This window comes from Orcinus orca, chromosome 8 (assembly GCF_937001465.1).
Source record: "Orcinus orca chromosome 8, mOrcOrc1.1, whole genome shotgun sequence".
Lineage (NCBI taxonomy): Eukaryota > Metazoa > Chordata > Mammalia > Artiodactyla > Delphinidae > Orcinus > Orcinus orca.
This window is the reverse complement of record NC_064566.1, coordinates 11,189,232-11,209,906: the sequence shown is the minus strand read 5'-3', so window position 1 is coordinate 11,209,906 and position 20,675 is coordinate 11,189,232. Positions and strand designations below refer to the sequence as shown.

The 20,675-nt window shown below is 42.7% G+C and overlaps 1 protein-coding gene across 2 annotated transcripts; it reads right to left on the bottom strand.

Moving 5' to 3' along the window:
• Positions 1–8,029: 8,029 nt before the first annotated feature.
• Positions 8,030–20,619, bottom strand: LOC101287020 (glycine N-acyltransferase-like). 2 transcript variants are annotated; one of them, XM_004264157.3, is made up of 6 exons: positions 20,457–20,619; positions 16,138–16,257; positions 12,732–12,839; positions 11,144–11,270; positions 9,541–9,712; positions 8,030–9,114 (listed from the first exon to the last, which is right to left on the bottom strand). In XM_004264157.3, the coding sequence occupies exons 2-6, from the start codon at positions 16,213–16,215 to the stop codon at positions 8,712–8,714; spliced, it is 888 nt and encodes a 295-aa protein (XP_004264205.1). In that variant the 5' UTR covers positions 16,216–16,257; positions 20,457–20,619; the 3' UTR covers positions 8,030–8,711. The 2 variants fall into 2 exon arrangements, with proteins under 2 accessions (XP_004264205.1, XP_049569723.1); XM_049713766.1 differs by lacking the exon at positions 20,457–20,619 and adding an exon at positions 17,754–17,897.
• Between the last annotated feature and the right edge of the window lie 56 nt (positions 20,620–20,675).

Below are 20,675 nucleotides of genomic sequence, written 5' to 3'. Positions count from 1 at the left end.
CCGGACCAGGCCTCAAACCCGTGTACCCTGCATTAGCAGGTAGATTCTTATCCAGTGTGCCACCAGGGAAGTCCCACAAAACAAATTTGTTTGAAAGCACTAGCACCAGCACATGAATAGTCATGACATTCAGTGGCATGTCCCTTGTTTTTTTTTTTAAACATAGATTTAATTAATTTATTTATTTTTTGGCTGTGTTGGGTCTCCGTTGCTGTGTGTGGGCTTTCTCTAGTTGCGGCGAGCGGGGGCTACTCTTCCTTGTGGTGCGCGGGCTTCTCATTGCGGTGGCTTCTCTTGTTGCGGAGCACAGGCTCTAGGCAGGCGGGCTTCATTAGTTGCGGCACGTGGGCTCCATAGTTGTGGCTTGCAGGCTCTAGAGCGCAGGCTCAGTAGTTGTGGCCCGCGGGCTTAGTTGCTCCGCAGCACGTGAGGTCTTCCTGGACCAGGGATCGAACCAGTGTCCCCTGCACTGGCAGGCAGATTCTTAACCACTGCACCACCAGGGAAGTCCGGCACGTCCCTTGTTGAAATATAGTTTTTATAATCTGCACTGGTGGATGCTTTACAAACAGGGTAAGCTGCGTGTAGAATAAAATAAAGAGATTTTTAAAGTAGAGATTAAAGACATTAGAGATTAAAGATGAGAAATTATTTTAATGAAACTTTCTTTTGTTGTCAACTTAAAGAATCTCTGCACATGGTGGCACCTTAAAAAAAATCTACAAATAATGGACATATATGATACTCTGAATATCATTCTTCAAAATCACATATAAAAGCATCAGTTGAATATATATCCATTATTTGTGGATTTTTTTTAAGGTGCCACTATGTGTAGAGATTCTTTTTTTTTTTTTTTTTTTTTTGCGGTACACGGGCCTCTCACTGTTGTGGCCTCTCCCATTGCAGAGCACTGGCTCCGGATGTGCAGGCTCAGCGGCCATGGCTCACGGGTCCAGCCGCTCCGCGGCATGTGGGATCTTCCCGGACCCGGGCACGAACCCGTGTCCGCTGCATCGGCAGGCGGACTCTCAACCACTGCGCCACCAGGGAAGCCCTAGAGATTCTTTAAGTTGACTGAACCAGCAATAACTTGGAAGAAGTAAATTATAGAGTCAGGGTGGGATTGTCCTTATAACCTAAACAAGTTATTATTTGCAGTGAAGGGAAACATATATACAATGGAATATTACTCAGCCATAAAAAGAAACGAAATTGAGTTATTTGTAGTGAGGTGGATGGACCTAGAGTCTGTCATACAGAGTGAAGTAAGGTAGAAAGAGAAAAACAAATACTGTATGCTAACACATATATATGGAATCTGAAAATTAAAAAAACAAATGGTTCTGAAAAACCTAGAGGCAGGACAGGAATAAAGATGCAGACATAGAAAACGGACTTGAGGACATGGGGAGGGGGAAGGGAAAGCTGGGACGAAGTGAGAGAGTAGCATGGACATATATACGCTACCAAATGTAAAATAGATAGCTAGTGGGAAGCAGCCATGTAGCACAGGGTGATCAGCTCGGTGCTTTGTGACCACCTAGAGGGGTGGGATAGGGAGGGTGGGAGGGAGGGAGACACAAGAGGGAGGGGATATGGGGATATATGTATACGTATAGCTGATTCACTTTGTTATACAGCAGAAACTAACACAACATTGTAAAGCAATTATATTCCAATAAAGTTATTAAAAAAAAAAAAAGAATACCTACAAAGTCCCTTCCAGGGAGGCTCCAAGGAGGTCTTTCTCAGATTTCTTTTCCAGAATCACCTGCTTTTAGATCATGTAAGGATTGATCATGTAATTGATGAGGAAAGGCAGCCTGCTCCTATTGAAGGTAGCATTGAATGTACTAAACTAGTCTTTTTCAATATTTGCCTAGATCAGATTGTAAAATATTGGAATTTAGTATTGACGGAGCTATTTCCTGTGACATGGGCCAGCCAATGAGCTGATCATACCCATATAGGATGGGACATAATGGGATAGTACTCAGCAATAAAATGAATGAAATACCAACACACACAACATGGCTTAAGTCTCATAGACGTTTGGTGAATAGAAAATCCAGGCATAAAAGAGTACTCAATATATGATGCTAATTTTACAGAGTTCAAGAACCTGAAAAATTAATCACTAAAGAGATCTTAACCAGCCCTTGCCTCTGGTAGGGCTGTAGATTGGCAAAGGGTATGAAAGAATTTTTAGACGTGACAAAATTGCTCTATTTTTTGAAAAGAATGCAGGTTTCCTGAGCGTAAGTAAGCTTGTTTCAACCCCACAGAACTACTCTCTCTCTCATTTTCAAAGAGAGAGAGAGATTCTCTGTGTATTAAACCTGTTGCGTTGCTGTATGTCCAAACACTTCTTTAATTTGTCCTTTTAATTAGATACTATTTTGCCTGTCTCTATGATTGTAGGTTTAAGACCTTTCCAGAGAAATTTGATGGCATCACTTCTCTGTTTGCTAAGTATCTGGGGCTGTCAAGGAGAAGTCTGAAGTCAGTAAGATTCTTATTCTTCTTATCAAAACCCCTCAGTTTATCCCCTCTCTCTGGAACCTTGTATGATCTTGTCTTCATCTTTGGTGCTCAGAAATTTTTTTGGCGGTACGTGGGCCTCTCACTGCTGTGGCCTCTCCCGTTGCGGAGCACAGGCTCCGGACGCGCAGGCTCAGCGGCCGTGGCTCACGGGCCCAGCCGCTCCGCGGCATGTGGGATCTTCCCAGACCGGGGCACAAACCCGCGTCCCCTGCATGGGCAGAAGGACTCCCAACCACTGCGCCACCAGGAGAGCCCTGGTGCTCAGAAATTTTACAGTAATATATCTAATGAGTTCTTTTCACACTGAGTCTTAAGTAAGTTATTTCAATCTTAAATCATTCCTCGCTTTTGGAAAATCTGCTTCTTCTGGTGCTCCTGCCACCTCTTCTTTTTCTTCCTTTTACATTATTTTCATCATTCCATTTGCTCTGTTCTCATTTTTTGGAATGCCATTTAGATGAGTCTTTAAACTTGGCAATGTCGTTCAGTTCCCTTATATCTTCTTTCATATTTTCCATCCCATTATCATTCTATGTGATATTCTGAGATATACCTTCTACCAGAACTTCTTAGCTTTCTAATTATCTTTCCACCGTGTCCATTTTGCTACTCAGTCCATCCGTTGAGATTTTTATTCAAAGTTCCAGTATTTAATTTCCGAAATCTCTTGTTGATTCCTTTTTAAGAATGTAACATAAAATATCCACAACTATACTTTTCTAAAGTCTCCTAATTGCTCTATTTCTCTTTCAGCAAGTGTGAATTCATCCACAGGTCAAGTTTGATGCCTTTCTTTCCTTGTCAATTCTTTGGTCATTCCTGGTTTTCTTTTTATCTTTGAGTTTGAGGGTTCCTAGTCACAATTTTAAAAGAGCTACTGCTCCACGTCCCTGGTATTTTGGAGGATGGGCCTGGAACTTTACAAGTTGTGGCGGTAATTTGCCCTCTTTGTGTGAGGCCCACCCCTCTTCCAAGGGTCAGAGCTCTCTGTAGCTTCCAGTCCCCAAAGCCCCTCCCCTACCCCCCACTGCCTTCTCCTCTGGTAACGCTCACATTTGCAAAATGCTTAGCAAAAATCAGGATGGAATCAAAGGCCAACAGCCACGCTTGCATAATCTAGCTCTGACCAATAACAGGCCTGAGTTAGGTTTATCCTAGTTTGTTCTTCTGTTGACTGGGGGCCGATCTGCCTTGCATGGTCTTCTAGTTGACATTTCACACATGTATTATAGGTGCCAGTTTCTTACACTTTTATTTCACCATAGTCTTACTCCTTTTCATTCTCCAGCTTATAGGAATTACCCAGCACACCTGGAGCATCAATAAATTCTTTTTTCTCTTCCCTGACTCTTATTGATGTTAATTCAATCACTTGATGAGAATTCAGCAAATGATAACTGGGCTCCATCTGCAATCTTGAGCCAATTCTCTAACTTGCATTTATGCAATCCTTTTCATATCTAGTTTTACAAGTGCATGTATTTTTATCTGCATTTTAAAAAAATGGGAAAACAAAATCTACAGTGTTGATGGGATTTGCCCAGTATCATACACTGAGTGGCTGAACCATACTCGTAATTCAGATACATTCCTGACCCCAATCCCATGTTTTTACCCCATTACCCAGGGTACTAGATTTAGGCATATTAAAGCAATAGTCTGTAACTATACAACATGTAGCAGTTGTAAAGCACTTTCACATGCATTGTGTTATCTTTTCCTCATGAAAGCCCTTGATATAGCATTATTATTTATCCTAGACAGGAAATCTTGCAATTAAATAAGAAAGTTACCAAGACAATTGAGCAATGACACTCGGGGTCTGGAGACTTCAAGTCTCTAGACAGGCACGGGCATAAACCTTGGGGTATCCCAGATATTTCTTTGCCACCTACCTCAAACAATAAGGCAATCAACACGTTAAAAGGATATCCAAATAAACCCACCAAAGGCTGGGAAGTCTTGTTTCCCATAAAATATCTTCTCTTCATCTTTAAGGACACTGGATTGCTCCTTTTCATTCCTTTTTTTTTTCTTTTTTTCTGTTCAGCAGCAGTAATTTCCACTACTCTGTCTTCCAGCTCACTGATCCATTCTTCTACCTCATTTAGTCTACTACTGATTCCTTCCAGTGTATTTTTCATTTCAGTTATTATATTCTTCATCTCTCTTTGGTTGTTCTTTATATTTTCTAACTCTTTGTTAAAATTTTCTACAGTAAGTCCCCTACGTATGAACTTTCAAGTTTCGAACTTTCAAAAGATGCAAACATATGGTCCCATGTCTAATCACGTAAGTTAGGTCACATGTCTGGCGTACATTGTCACGTGTGTGCATCCTCTACAAGTGGCTGTGCTTTTGTGTACTGTACAGGACTGTATAGAGTACAGTAGTACAGTATCTTTTTTCAAGCCCAGGATGTCTGGAAGCAAGTATAAAAGCAGCGGTGACGTAGCCCGTACTGCTAAGAAGCGCCCAGTGATAACGATGGAAACAAAAGTGAAAACAATTGAGAGACTGGAGTGAGGGGAAAAGACACCTCGCCCTTCATCTCCTATTTCTGATGACCCTTCAGCTCTACCATCTCCTCCCTCCTCTCCCTCCTCCAGTCAGTAACTCTTCTTGCCTCTTCCCTCAATGCCAGCCCCTGCATGCCAGCTCTTGTACTGTACTATTGAACTTTTCAAGGTACTGCACTGTGAGATTAAAAATGTTTTCTTTATTTTTGTGTCTGTTTGTTTTTTATGTATTATTTGTGTGAAAAGTATCATAAACCTATTACAGTCCAGTACTATATAGCTGATTGTGTTGGCTGGGTGCCTAGGCTCACTTTGTTGGACTTAACGAACAAATTGGACTTACAAACACACTCTTGGAATGGAATTCGTTCATAGGTAGGGGACTTACTATAACGTCTTGCTCTGTGTATCCACTATCCTCCCAAGTTCCTTGATCATCTTCGTGATCACTACTCCGAACTCTTTCTCAGGTAGGTTGCCTATCTCCACTTCACTTAGTTCTTCTGGGGTTTTATCTTGTTCCTTCACCTGAAACATATTCCTCTGCTGCCTCATTGTCTCTAAGTTGCTATTTGTATTTTTATGTATGTGGTAGGTTAGTTACATTTCTTGGCCTTGGAGAAGTGGCCCTCTGTAGGAGGCGTCCTACGTGTCCCAGCAGTGCACTCCCCTCTCGACGCCCAAGCTATGTGCTCTAGGCGGTCCCCCTAAGAACGCTACGTGGGTTTCTCTGTTGGGCTGGGCTAAGTGTGTGGGCAGTCAGGTAGGCCCCCAGCTGGTCGGTTGCCAGGCCCTGCCTTGTGTGGACGTAGCTGGCTGCTATATAGTGGGGTCTGGTCCTGAGGTGACTAGTTGCAGAATCCTAGGGGGTCCCTGGAGCTAGTGCTGGCTCACTGGTGGGCGGAGTCAGGGTCCCAAAGACTCTGGGATTGTTGCCCACCCACCGCCTGGTTAAGTCAGATCTTGGGGTTAGTGCCAGACTACTGGTAGGCATAGCTGGTTCCTAGAGTCTGGCTCTGGAATCCCAGAGCTCATTTAATATTATTGGTGGGGGGTGGTTCTTGACTCAGTTGGGTATGGGGTCCAGGGTGTCCTAAAGGTTGCGTTGGCCAGCTAGTGGGCTGGGCCAGGGCCCAGCCAGTGCCAGTGTGGGATCTGGCCTGCAGTGTGGGATTGTAGTTTTCTAGCTTCTTGTGTCTGCCCTCTGGTGGGCGAGGCTGGTCTAGAGGCCTGGTCTGGCTTCCTGGTGGGAAGGGCCGGTCCACTGGTGGGCAGAGCTGGGTCTTGGCCCTCTGGTGGGCTAGGCCGTGTCTAGAGGCAAGCCCAGAGGTGGCTGTGGGCTCTTTAGTCTTTAGGCAGCCTGTCTGCAGATGGGGGTGGATGTGTTCCTGCCTAGTTAGTTGTTTGGCCTGAGGTGTTCCAGCACTGGAGCCTACAGGCTGTTGGGGGGCCAGGTCTTGGAGCTAATGAGGCAAGATGTTAGCTATCAACAACGTCCCGCTACATGCTGCCACCAGTGTGTTTTCCTTTACCAAAGCCTGAATTCCTTCTCCCTGTTTCAGAACCACAAAGCCTCTCTCTCCCTGACGACTACAGGGAATTCTTGGAGGGGAGTATCAACTTGTACTCATACAGAAAGGAAAGTAGTATGGCAACAGAATTTTCATCTATAGTCTAGGGAATAAGATATATTCTATTATTTCACTAAACCAGTGGTTCTCAAAGCATGGTCCCTGGGCCAGCAGCATCAACATCACCTGGAAACTTGCTAGACATGTGAATTCTGGAACTCTCCCCAAGATCTACTGAATCAGAAAATCTAGGGGTGAGGCCCTGCAACCTGTTTGAACAAGCCTGCTAAGTGATTCTGATGCAGGCTCAACTTTGAGAACCACTAAACTAAATGTCAACCAGAGGTGACTTTGCCTCCAGGGGACATTTACTAATATCTGGAGACATTTTTAGTTGTCATAATTGGGATGGAGGGTGCTAATGACATCTAGTGGGTAGAGGTGAGGGATTTTGCTAAACATTCTACAAATGCACAGGACGGACCTACAGCAAAGAATTGTCCAGTCTAAAATGTCTGTTGCGCCAAAGTCGAGAAACCTGCTCTAAACTGAGCCTTCACTCTCTCAACTGGCGAAGAAATTAAACCTCAGTTGTGTGTGTGTGTGTGTGTGTGTGTATGTGTGAGTGTGGTTGTGTGTGTGCGTGTGTGGGTGTGTGTGTGTACGCGTGCGTGTGTGTGCGTGCGCGCGTGCATGTATATTTGTGGGAGTCTTCATCCCCAATTCCACAGCTTAATTTCAGGCTTAGGTGGACCAGAGGGAACGAGTTCTTAATCCAGGTGATCACCTTCATTCAGGTGCTCTGTTTGCTGCCCGGTACCGGTGTTTAGTGCCGTTTCTCTCGAAGGGCTGGGGCAGGAAACTCTCCCACCTAACCTGTCCCAACCAGGAAGAATATCTTTCCACACCAGCAACCAGATTCTCCCATGAGACAATGGTCTGAACCGCACAGAATTCTGGCATCTTGAAGTAATATGCCAAGGTCAAGCGGAACAGTAGGCATCCATGCTATAACCCCCACCCCCTCAACTTCCATCTCTTCTCAATAAATCCCCACCTTCCTGGGGCTGGGTGTTCCCACTTTCCTCTCCCCGTTAACTCACACCATGTTTCCTCATCACGAACCACTTAGCTTCAGCTTATACAATCAAACACAAAATCTCTTTATTGTTTGAGGGTTTCAGGCGACTTTAGGAAGCTCAGCTTTTAGGAACAATATTGAATCATTTTCCCCAGAGTGGAAGGGTTGGGGGGGGAGGGGACAGGCTAACATAAGTTAGTCTTTTTCTTTTTTCTTTTTTTTTTGCGATACGTGGCCCTCTCACTGCTATGGCCTCTCCCGCTGCAGAGCACAAGCTCCAGACGCGCAGGCTCAGCGGCCATGGCTCACAGGCCCAGCCGCTCCATGGCATGTGGGATCTTCCTGGACCGGGGCACGAACCCGTGTGCCCTGCATCGGCAGGTGGACTCTCAACCACTGGGCCACCAGGGAAGCCCTAGTCTTTTTCTTAATAACTCTCCCTGCTATATCATGCATAACATATTTAACATAATATACCATATATATTTGTATATAACATATTTAATATACCTATAAAGCAGCAATCAGAGGAGAGGATAATGTCTACAGACCTAAAGAGTAGAGTCCACTTGCTCCTCACTAAGGGAAAAGCCATAGAAAGAGAGGAATAAGTTGTAATGCCCAGGAAGTGTTAGCCCTCCCTGGAAAAACTGGCAAGGGTCTACCAGCCCATGCCCTAAGAGTCCCAGGGGAAGCCATTTGGGACAACATGTAGCAGATGAAGAAGCATGGCGGAGCTACTGGAAGCATGGGGACCAGAAGTATGAAACCACTGCAGGAGGACCGGATGCTGCTTATGCTGAGATATCTAAGGCAAGCCCATCGACGGTGGTGGTCCTGTCGACCATTCACACTGCTGCCCCAGGACCCACACGATGTCCACTCCTTTACCTACGATTACAGTTACAATTGGTTCTTTCCCTCCACCCACCCGTCGGCTCCTCCAGCTGCATCCTCAGGCCCATCCCGTACTGTCTTGGATTCAGGGCTGCTTCACAGAGGCACACAGTTCCACTGGTTCCAGTCACAGGGCACAGGGATATGATTCAGACTGCGACTCATTTTCTGCATAATTTTGTTATTCTTGTCTACATGAGAATACACGGGGAAGCCACGTTTGATCAGAGCCTGGGTCTGGTAATAGATGACGTAGGTGACGAGACCATGGCCCCGGTACTCAGGCAGGGTGCCCCCCATCCGCATCTCTCCTGTCTGGTCCATCAGGGACCAGGACACAGGGGTCCCCTCGGGCCCCAGCAGGCAGAAGTTGGGGAAGGTCTGGATACAGCGCTCGATGAACCGCTGGCTCCACTCATTGCCACCGAAATGCCAGAATTTATTCACCACGGCAGCGTGGGTAGGATCCAACGATGAGAGTTTAAACATCTCTTGGTCACTATGGATGTTCCAAGAGAAAAGCAAAGTCCATGAGTTTAGAGGTTTATATTTGTTCTTACCTCTAGTATCTTGAGAGACAGAGTAGGCAGAGGAAATAGCGAACGCAAAGTCTGGAGTATAAGTGAGCTTGTAGTGACAGAGGGACAGAAAGAAGGCCGATGTTGTCGGACTGAGTGAGCTAGAAGGACAAGACAGGTCAAAGAAGTTGACATAGGCCTGATGTACTCCAGGTGAGAAAAGAAATGGTGGGGTATTTTAAGCAGGGGAGAAACACGGTTTGAATTACGTTTTTAAAAAAGATTCTTCTGGCCGCTTTGAAGAAGATCGATTGTGGGCAGACAGAGTAAAAGCAGAAAGAGAAGTTGGGAGGCTGCTCTGGTAGTGAGAGGCGTAAGCAGCGTAGGGTAGCTTTTATCAAACTCACATGGCCTTGGGTTTGCCATGGCTAAGTGATAAGTTCTTTACATCCAGCAGGGAAGGAGCCAGTTCCCTTATTGCCTCAATCGCCACATAGAGAATGTTTTGTGATCGCTTGACTTTGAAGGATTTAGTGGCTGCAAGACTTTGTATTACTTCATTCAGGCTGGACTGTGAACCTGGATGGGATTATAAGGAGAAATGCAATGATTTATGTCCATTCTAGGGAGAAGCTCTCCAGTGGAGTAGGAAGTGTCTGAGGATTTCTAGTCAGAGAATTTTGGTGATGGGCTTGGTGCTGCTACTGTATGACTGGGCTCATGTAATCAGGATTTGAGCAATTTTCCTTGTTTTGGAAAAGCAAAAGCATGCCTAGAAATTCATTCAGCCATGGTCATGCCATTAGAGGCAATACCAGGACTGGAACTAAGTTTTGTGGGCTACATAATCATGCAGTTTTTTTGTTTGTTTGTTTGTTTTTTGTGGTACACGGGCCTCTCACTGTTGTGGCCTCTCCCGTTGCGGAGCACAGGCTCCGGACGCGCAGGCTCAGCAGCCATGGCTCACGGGCACAGCCGCTCCGCGGCATGTGGGATCTTCCCGGAACAGGGCACGAACCCATGTCCCCTGCATCGGCAGGTGGACTCTCAACCACTGCGCCACCAGGGAAGCCCAATCATGCAGTTTTGATGATCAAAGAAGGTGAGTTATAATAATTATAGTTGCCGGGACTTCCCTGCAATTATAGTTGCCGGGACTTTTCAACACTGCTGTGTTTTAGGTACCATCATTTATTTTTTTAGTAAATTCATTCATTTATTTATTTATTTTTGGCTGCGTTGGGTCTTCATTGCTGCGCACGGGCTTTCTCTAGTTGTGGCGTGTGAGGGTTACTCTTTGTTGCGGAGTACAGGCCTTAGAGCACGTGGGCTTTGGTAGTTGTGGCCCACAGGCTCAGTAGTTTTGGCATGCGGGCTCAGTAGTTGTGGCTCACGGGCTTAGCTGCTCCATGGCATGTGGGATCTTCCTGGACCAGGGCTCAAACCCGTGTCCCCTGCATCGGCAGGCGGATGCTTCACCACTGCACCACCCGGGAAGTCCTAGGTACAATTATTACCCTCACTTTTATATATGAAAGTCAGGATCTCAGATAGGACAAGTCCCTGGCGAGGATCACATGGCAAAGTAACAGGCAAATGCCATCCTAGGTAGTCTGACTCTGGAGACCACGCTCATAACCATATAAGTTGCTCTTTATGACTTAGGAGGTGTTCTGTGACATGAGTTGTCATTCCAATTCTAGGAATGAAAGTCCCTGGGGAAAGCTCTGCTCTGATACCCAACCACCCTAAGGCATGCTGGATATGTCCACAAAATATGCCATAAATCCTTAGCTCTCAGGGGATTACATTACAGTCCTCTATATGAAGCCCATTAGGTATAAGCTTTGAGGGTGTTTTTCCCCCTTTACAGGTATAGTTGCAGCTGAGTAAAAAAAACTGACAGCAGGCTGAGGGTCTGGGGCTTGGAGAAAGGAGATATATGTCATAGGAGAAATTGTTCAGGATGGAGATGTGGTTCAGCACAGATTCCATTCCTTTTATACTTACTTTGGATCTGCAAATGCTGTTTCCAGTTGATGACTTCTGGTAAGCTGAGGAATTCCTGACAATTTTTGAGGTCTTTGGAGTAGATATGGTAAGTATTGGTGTAGTGATCAAGGTCATCTGTCATGTCCTGTTATCATTGAGAAAAGGGGGGCAAAACAAATGTCTTATTTTTCATGATTGTAATACTTTTTTCTAAATTCTACTATACTGTGGTATTTTTAAGTACTAAAATATTGGTGTTTGTATTGGTGCTTTAGAAATTTTTCTGAATCATTTAAATCATGAGATCAAGATGGGAGATTCAGGTGTTCAAATTATGATGAAAAACTACAGAACAATACTATTCTCTACCCATATATTGTATTAAAATTTCAACTCAAGCAAAGACACAACTATTTAGAAAGGATTCTTCTATATTTTCATCTTCCTCAACAGGAAGAAGAGAAAAGCAATTGACAAGGAAAAGCTTCTGTTGCAAGAATAAATGTTTCTATATTTCAAACACTTGCAGAATACAGAAGCTATGAAGATGACAGTATTAAATTTGGTTATTGACATTTCTGGATTGACATTTCCATCTATACTAAATGAAGACAAAGAAGATGAAAACCAATTAGAAATGCTTTCATAAAATAATACAAGAGTTGAACAAATTGTAATTACAGAAAAACAAAGAAACCACTTATTTAGAAAGATCCCCTCAAATTATTAAATAAGAGATGTGATTATTTGGAAGAAGAAACAGGAAAATATTATCTTGAGTGCAGAATTCGAAACCTTTTCAAAAATAGTTGGAATTGTTGCACAAAAATACACTCACAAGTCAGCAATGATACCACTAACACATTTTGTTTCTTAAGATCCCATTTAAGATAAAAGGTCAAATAATTTTATTGCAGTTCAGTTTTTATTATTAATATAAATTTCTTCATTTTATATACTGTTTAATTCCATGGATTTTAAATAACTTATTATTTGTAGGAAAGATATATTTGTATTTTTATAAAGTTATAATTTTACTGGATGTTTTAAAATAAACTTAGGCTTTTTTGTCTTTGAAATGTATTAACTATTTAGTTTCACTAATTTCTAAATGTTTCCCCAAAATGTATATGGAAATTCTAATATTATAAAAAAAATTTTTATAATCAGCCAACGAACTGTCCTGTTTCATACCTTCCTATCTTTGTCCTTGTTACTTTCTCTGGTTAGACTGTCCTCCTTTCTTTGTCAGCCTAACAAAGATATATTTATCTACAAAACCCAGTTCAGATGAAACATCCACTAAGAAGTATATCTAATCTGATCCTGTAACCTCCATCTCCAAACTCCATAGTTTAATCAGCTTTTGCCTGTGCTATCTCCGTATATTGTACATTTTCTGTTTTTGAACATTTTACACTAAGTTGTAATTTATTTACTTACCTGTATTCTCCTCCAGGCTGTGGGGTTCTTAAAGGCAAGGACTTGTTCACTATCACTGCAATTCATTTCTGTAGCCCCAGGGTCTACCACATTGCCGGGCACACGGTAGGCACATAGCAAATACAAACATAGATGCAAATTCATTCCACATCTGGCACCTTACCTGCTCCTGAGGGCGGATAACCACTGTTTTAAAATCAGGCCACCTGTCCACCAGGGCCTTTAGCTTGAAAGGGTTCCCCTGGTTCATGTGGAAGACGGTCCCATAAACCTGCAGTATCCGGACAAAGTGAGAGGGTCAGCTTATTAGGAAGGGATGGCAAAGTGCCTTGTTTGACCAGGACAGGTTTATGTCTATGAAATTGTGAAATTTTACAGCGGTAAAGGGACAAATAGGGTATCTGTGTCTAAAATCTCCACACGCTACTTTCTTTTTTTAACCTCAGATGAGAGCTTTTTCTTCCCATCTAATATAAATCAAACATGTATATGGTAAAATATTGGGACAAATAAAGTTAATGATCATAAGAACACCATTCTTTTTTTTGTAGGATTTAATATTATCTTTTCCCAGACTTTCTTCTATTCACACTCGTAGAGATACACAATTTTACAAATGTAAAATGATCTGATACATGGTATTTTTCACCACTGAATAAATTGTGGGTGTATCTCTATGTTCATAAATACAAAATTTTTCAATTATGTTCTAATGATAGGATTCCATTATATGGTTGTATCATGGTTCATTTGTGCATTTGTCTACTGAGGGTCATTTCAGCTGTTTCCAAATTTTCATTTTAACAACTAATTCTTTGCAGAGCATGCTTGCACAGAAATCTTTGCATGGACACCTGATATTTTCTTAGATTATCCATCAGGTAACTGCTGGTTCAAAGGATATGGACATGTTTAAAACTTTTTAACATGTATGTCCACAGTACCCTCTGGAAAGGTAATTTCCTCCCACAATAAGCAAAGGCTAAAGCAAAATGCTCAAGAGAATGGGCTGCGGAAGCCCACAGTCTCCGTCCAGTCTTGAGTCCCCAGCCCCGCCTTTTTGCATAGGTTGTTGAGAGAGAGGGGAAAAGCAGGGAGAGAATGAATGAGATAGCCTGTGGACATTAAGTGTCCTGGTGCTTTGGGGGTGGGGGAATGCAGCGGTGGATACCACCATGGGCCACATGACTATTGTGAACATGAAGCCTCTGCAGATACCAGCATGGAAACGTGCCAATGACCAAAGGTCAAAAAACAATGTACGCAGTTTAATGGTTTCTACCATGGGTAGATGATGACCAAAGACTGTACCAACATCCTTCCCTCCTACCACCCTCCACCCGACGTGAACTATTGATGTTACACTATGGAGAAAGAGAAGGGGAAAAAAATCTAAGTTGCCTGAGCTTATCTGAAATCATTGTTTTCAGCCATGAATGGAGGCTTGATATAGAAATTCCGTATAGTTTGGCAAAATATAGATGTTTCTTTTTATGCCTTTGCATTTGAGGGGGTGTAAAATTGCTTTAGATTAATACATTATCCATTACAGGATCTGAAAATATGTGTAGCTCTTCCTCTTTCTTATTCCCCGGGCTGAATTAATTAAAACTCTTTTTTTTTTTTTTTTTTTCTGCTGAACTCAGAACATAGTGAGCCAGGCAGCTACTCTACATGGACTCAGCTGGAGTTGACACATGCAATAAAATGTACTTAATATCAAACACTTAGAAGAACAGATGGACGTTTTGTCAACGAGACTCAAGCAAGTATTGAGTTCTAGGTTATACCTCCATTAAAGGTACCTGGCAAACAGCTATTCTAGATTTCAACTAGGGTAAGAATGTATATCTTTCATATACAACCAATGCTGTTTCTTCATGAAAGTTGTGGACCCAAGAGGGCCGCCTTATCTTACCACAGAGGTGCTCCAAGTAAGGACACTTGGGAACCACCAAGAGTTTCCTCAAGATGTTTGGGGTCCACTTAACCCAAGGACCAAAGAGAAATTTAAATCACAAAATTCTATACTACAGAGCATGGAAGAAAAACTTTTAGGTTGAAGAATTTTCAAAAATAGCTACTTACCATAAAAATATCTTAGGCAAGCATTCATAACATGTATAACTGATGTAACCTCTAAGAAAAATTGACTGTCTCTTCGAGAGGTTGCCTGGATCTTAAGGATTATCAAGTGAAAGTAGTTAAATATTAGGTAACAGAGATTAATATTAGTGAGATCCACCAAAGTGGGTGACATTTTAGTATTAAATTAGTTGATTTGAAAGCATTTGGGGCAGTAATTAAAGAACAGGGCGAGTTGTTTCATTAGTCTATTTCTAATAAATGAAAATGAAGCCATATGATCTACAAATAAAATAATGCTAACATTTTTCTCCTTTATACAGAAAGATGGAGTAACATATCTATTAGGGAGTGAGGCAGGTGAATGCATTTATCTTATCTAAAATGTATGCATCTTATAGGAGTGTCTTATAAAACAGTAGAAATCTAGTTCTCTTTCTACAAAAAACTTTCAGGGAAACAAGTTGTTCTCCAAATACACACACACACACACACACACACACACACACACACACACATTCACACACACACGGTTGTACTTAAATTCCACTGAAATGGGCCCCGTCCCTTTGGTTGCTAAAGAAAAACACATGTGAGGACCCCAGCCCATCATTAGAGTTGCTCTCGAACAGTTCTGGATGTGGGCATCTATGTATATGTTCTATTTAATCCTGAGATTTCTGATCAATTGTACTTGGTTAACAGAGGTCCTCAGAGTCAGCCACAAAATAGCTTGATATGCCGTAAGTTCGGAGCAATTGGAAAATCTAAGTGAAATAGAAATTGACTTATCATTAATTTTAAAGAAGGCTCATGACGGTTAACCTCTCACCTGGCAAGTGTTCTTTTAAGGAGAACAAATTTAAAAATTAACATGTAGTCTCAGCTAACTTTGTAGGAGAACTCTGGGCAAGTTTCCAATGCTATTATGGAACGTTTCTTGGAAAGGAGCAAGGGAATACTTTTTGAGTCAGCTTGGAGCAAAAAGCAATGCTAGGTCTCAGGCATTCCTACGTCTATACCATAGCACTGCAGCTCACTATTTGTGGGGTATTGGGCGAAGCACTTCACTGAGCCTCCACCTTCACATCAGTGACATGGACATAACAGCAAATATCTTGTAGAGAGGTTATGCAAATTAAATGAGAGAAAATATGCACCAGTGCCTGGCACAGAATAGGTGCTCAATAAAGATTAGTCTCTTGGGCTTCCCTGGTGGCGCAGTGGTTGAGAGTCCGCCTGCCGATGCAGGGGACGCAGGTTCGCACACCAGTCCGGGAAGATCCCACATGCCGCGGAGCAGCTGGGCCCGTGAGCCATGGCCGCTGAGCCTGCACGTCCAGAGCCTGTGCTCCGCGGTGGGAGAGGCCACAGCAGTGAGAGGCCCGCATACCGCAATAAATAAATAAATAAATATTAGTCTCTCTTTCCCTTCATCACAGGAACTTTCTATTCCTACTCCCCTCAGAATTTTCCATTGTCACCTTTAAGGATGTAGGAAGGCTCTTCCTCAAGGATTTCTCCAGCATCTGCAGCATCTGGGCACCTTGCAATGGGAACATCGTGCAAGACAGTCTGTTCTGGAGAGACAACCAGGAAACAGCCTGGAATGAGAAGAGCAGGAGGAGATTCAGAAACAAAAGCCGCAAGTTCTCTGCTAATTGCCGGAGCCCTCTTCGGTCTCTCTTTATTGGCGTCCTCTTCACTAAAGTCATCAGCCATTCCAAGGAAGGATGAGACTGGCAGAAAGTGCAGAGCCTGCCTTCTGAATTTTTCAGCTCACCTTCTTAAAACTTTGATGAATTCTAGTCATTAACTTCACTTTACATTAACAAGCACATTCTAAAGTATATATAACATTTTTTTTTGAAATTTAGTTGCTATCAGTGATTTTTCTGACTCTACCAGTAATAAGCTGTGCAACCTTGGAAAGTTACTTAGCTTCTCTGTACCTTGGTTTCTTCAAAGTAGATGGGATAATAGTGTTACCTGACTCATAGAATTGTTGTGAGGATTAAATGAGCTAATCTTACCTTGGTTTCTTCAAAGTAGATGGGATAATAGTGTTACCTGACTCATAGAATTGTTGTGAGGATTAAATGAGCTAATACGTTAAAAGAGTAAGTAAGTGCTTAAAGAGTATCTGTCACATAGTAAACACTGAACATATGTTATGTTATTACTACTACCACTCCTCTTCCTTACTGTCTTTTCTTTCCCCTCCTCTTCTCCCCCCCTTCCTTCTCCCCACTTGAGTTAAAGTGCTGTATACTGCATGAATTTTTTTTTTTTCTTTTTTGGCGGTACGCGGGCCTCTCACTGTCGTGGCCTCTCCCGTTGCGGAGCACAGGCTCCGGACGCGCAGGCTCAGCGGCCATGGCTCACGGGCCCAGCCGCTCCGCGGCATGTGGGATCTTCCCGGACCGGGGCACGAACCCGTGTACCCCGCATCGGCAGGCGGACTCTCAACCACTGCGCCACTAGGGAAGCCCCCAAGTTACTTTTTAATGAAGGCGCCGAAGAGGTATTCTGAGAAGATGTTGTATTAAAACCCACCATGCCTGAGATGACATGCTCCAGGCCAGAACTGGGTAAATTTGTGCTTTTAGAATAGCAAGGGCACTTCTGTTTTTGGCCAAGGTGGAATACAATAAGTCCCTTATATACGAAATTTCAAGTTTTGAACTTTAAGAGATGCAAACATGCATCGCTCATCCAACCTATGGATCAAGGAGTTATAATGACTTTTGTTTTTTAATATTTATTTATTGGTTGCGCTGGGTCTTAGTTGCGGCACGCGGGATCTTCATTGCGGCATGTGGGATCTAGTTCCCTGACCAGGGATCGAAACTGGGCCCCCTGCATTAGGATGCAGAGTCTTAACCACTGGACCACCTGGGAAGTCTCAATTATAGTGACTTTGAAGAAATATTATTTATTTCACACTTTTCGCCTGGCAGTAAAGGCGAGTGATGAATCAGGAACAATCTTGCAACAATTTTGGAAGGATGATAACATCCACAAAGCCATAAAAAACATTGACTTTGCTTGTCGTGAGGTTACAGCCGTCACCATGAATGGGGTTGGGAAGAACCTTTACCTGCAGTTTTTGTGCACGACTTTTGTGGATTTGAGAAGGTGGATGAGGAGTCCAAAGAGGTCTCCAGCAACTTAGTGACCCTCAGCGAGAAGCTGGAGCTAGATCTGCAATAAGACGACTTCACTGAATTCCGTGCTGTGCCACATAAGGAGCTGACTGATGAAGACCTGACGGAACTGGTGGCCCAGAGAAAGGATGAAGAGACACAAGAGGAAGAAGAAGTAACTGGAGAACTGAAGAGATTCACAACGTAGGAAACGGCAAGGGGATTTTCTTTATTTGAGGGGGCACTGCTAGTTTTTGAGGCACGGGTCCCGAACGTAGAACGGTACACGAAAGTTGCAGCAGCCGTTCAGAATGCAATCCAGTGCTACCGTGTCATCTGTGATAAGAAAAAAAAGAGCTACTACCCAGACATCACCGGATTGTTTATTCAAGAGAGTAGATAGAATTGAATCCGGAGGATCTTAAGACTGTAAAAAGTATAGCATTCCTGAAGGCCAATCTTATCTTTTATCTAGAGGCAACTCACAAGGAGTATAAGATGCAACATAAAGATGAATGTCAAATCTGTGGGGTGGGACTTCCCTGGTGGCCCAGTGGTTGAGAGTCCACCTGCCGATGCAGGGCACACTGGTTCGTGCCCCGGTCTGGGAAGATCTCACATGGCGCGGAGCGGCTGGGCCCATGAGCCATGGCCGCTGAGCCTGCACGTCCAGAGCCTGTGCTCTGCAACGGAAGAGGCCACAACAGTGAGAGGCCCGCTTACCGCAAAAAAAAAAAAAAAATTTGTGGGGTGAAGTCAGAACGGCCATCGTTAAAACGTCTACAAATAATAAATGTTGGAGAGGGTGTGGAGAAAAGGGAACCATCCTACACTGTTGGTAAACTGGTGCAGCCACTATGGAAAACAGTATGGAGGTTCCCCAAAAAACTAAAAATAGAGTTGTCATATGATCCAGCAATCCCACTCCTGGGCACATACCCAGACAAAATTGTAATTTGAAAAGATACATGCACCCCTATGTTCATAGCAGCACTATTTAAAATAGCCAAAATATGGAAACAACCTAAATGTCCATCGACAGATGAATGGATAAAGAAGATGTGACATATAGATATACATACATATATACATATATATATATACATATATATATATATATTATACAAAGGAATATTACTCAGTCATAAAAAAGAATGAAATAATACCATTTGCAGCAACATGGATGGACGTAGAAATTATCATACTAAGTGAAGTAAGTCAGAAAGAGACAAATGCCATATGATATTGCCCACGTGTGCAATCTGAAATACGACACAAATGAACATATCTACGAAAGAGAAACAGACTCACAGACACAGAGAACAGATTTGTGGTTGCCAAGGCAGGAGGGGGGTAGTGGAGGGATAGAATGCAAGTTTGGAATTAGCAGATGCAAACTATTATATATAGGATGGATAAACAACAAGGTCTTACTGTATAGCACACAGAACTGTATTCAATATCCTGTGATAAACCATAATGGAAAAGAATATGAAAAGGAATATATATATATTTATAAAACATATATATATGTATATATGACTGGATCGTTTTGCTGTACAGTAGAAATTAACACAACATTGTAAATCAACTATACTTCAACAAAATTAAAATATCTGTGGGGTGTAATATTGCCATATTTCCTGAAAAGTATAGGGTTTGGAACCACCCTCCAAGGATGCACACACCAACCAACAACCAATCCTGGTGTCTCATAAATAAGGTAGAATGAAAACAACTGAGACTGTGATTCTCCAGGGCATTGGACACACTCACTGTGAGCTGGCAGAACTGGGCAACAGGCAGTGTCCTTGGGAGTGAAATTCAGAACTTTGGACCTAGTTATTCCCAGAAGAAGAAATTAATCCAAAGAAAACAATTCAAAAGAAGAAAAAAGCTCCCAGCAGAATCTGATAAAGCTACACAAAGATAAGCAAGGACTGAACAAAATCTCAGTGTTCAACAATAGGGAAAGGAAATATAAACTATGGTGCGACTCCATGATATTAGCATAATTCCTATACATATGGACACACGGGAAAGGGTTGAAATAAAATGAGAAAATGTAGGGCCTAAAACAGTTCACATACCACATACATAAGCATACATTTATAAGAGGACACAGACAAATAAAAAGATAGATTGTGGTAGTAGCAATATAGGTGAAAGCTTTCAAGTAAGTTTGTTTATTATACGATTTAAACAAACAATAGGTCTGGTCTGTATTCTTGTCCTTACTCAGCTACTCATTTCCTCTCTGACTTTACGTACAGCAACCTTCATGGAGACAAAAAACTGCCTACTTTAAAATATAACCAGGAGGATTCAGCAGGGTGCCGTTCAGAGTGTTTTCACGCATTAAGTGCTCCATTCAGAACCCCCACTGCCAGAAAATGCCCAGATCTTTCCTCATTCCTGTATTAGTTCAGATCCAAAAACTGCAAGAATTTTTCATAGTACCTAACGAGTTGCCTTTTACAGAACAGGTGCCAGATACACGTTTCTTACGTTGAAGTTATTCCTTTTCCTTAGGTGTATTTGTCATCGTATTCTGAACAGAACAAAATACGAGCATTTTGATTTGTCTCATGTTAAGTGGAGAGGATGTCATAAAGCAATGATTATCTTTTTTTTTTTTTTTTGGCATGAGTTCTCACCTGGAAAGCTGTCTTCACACCAAGCTTTGCAGGAACAAATGAAGGGGAGCGACCTTTAGATCATGAAATTTCCCTCTGGTGTAGACAGTTAAGCAGGTCTTGCAGAGTGCTTTTAGGTACGTTTTCTTCACCAATTGCCGAGCCGAGGCTTGTCATGTGGACCTTGCACTAGGCAAAAAGTTGGGTGTTAGCTCTCGTGAAATCTCTCCCTTGCTCTCT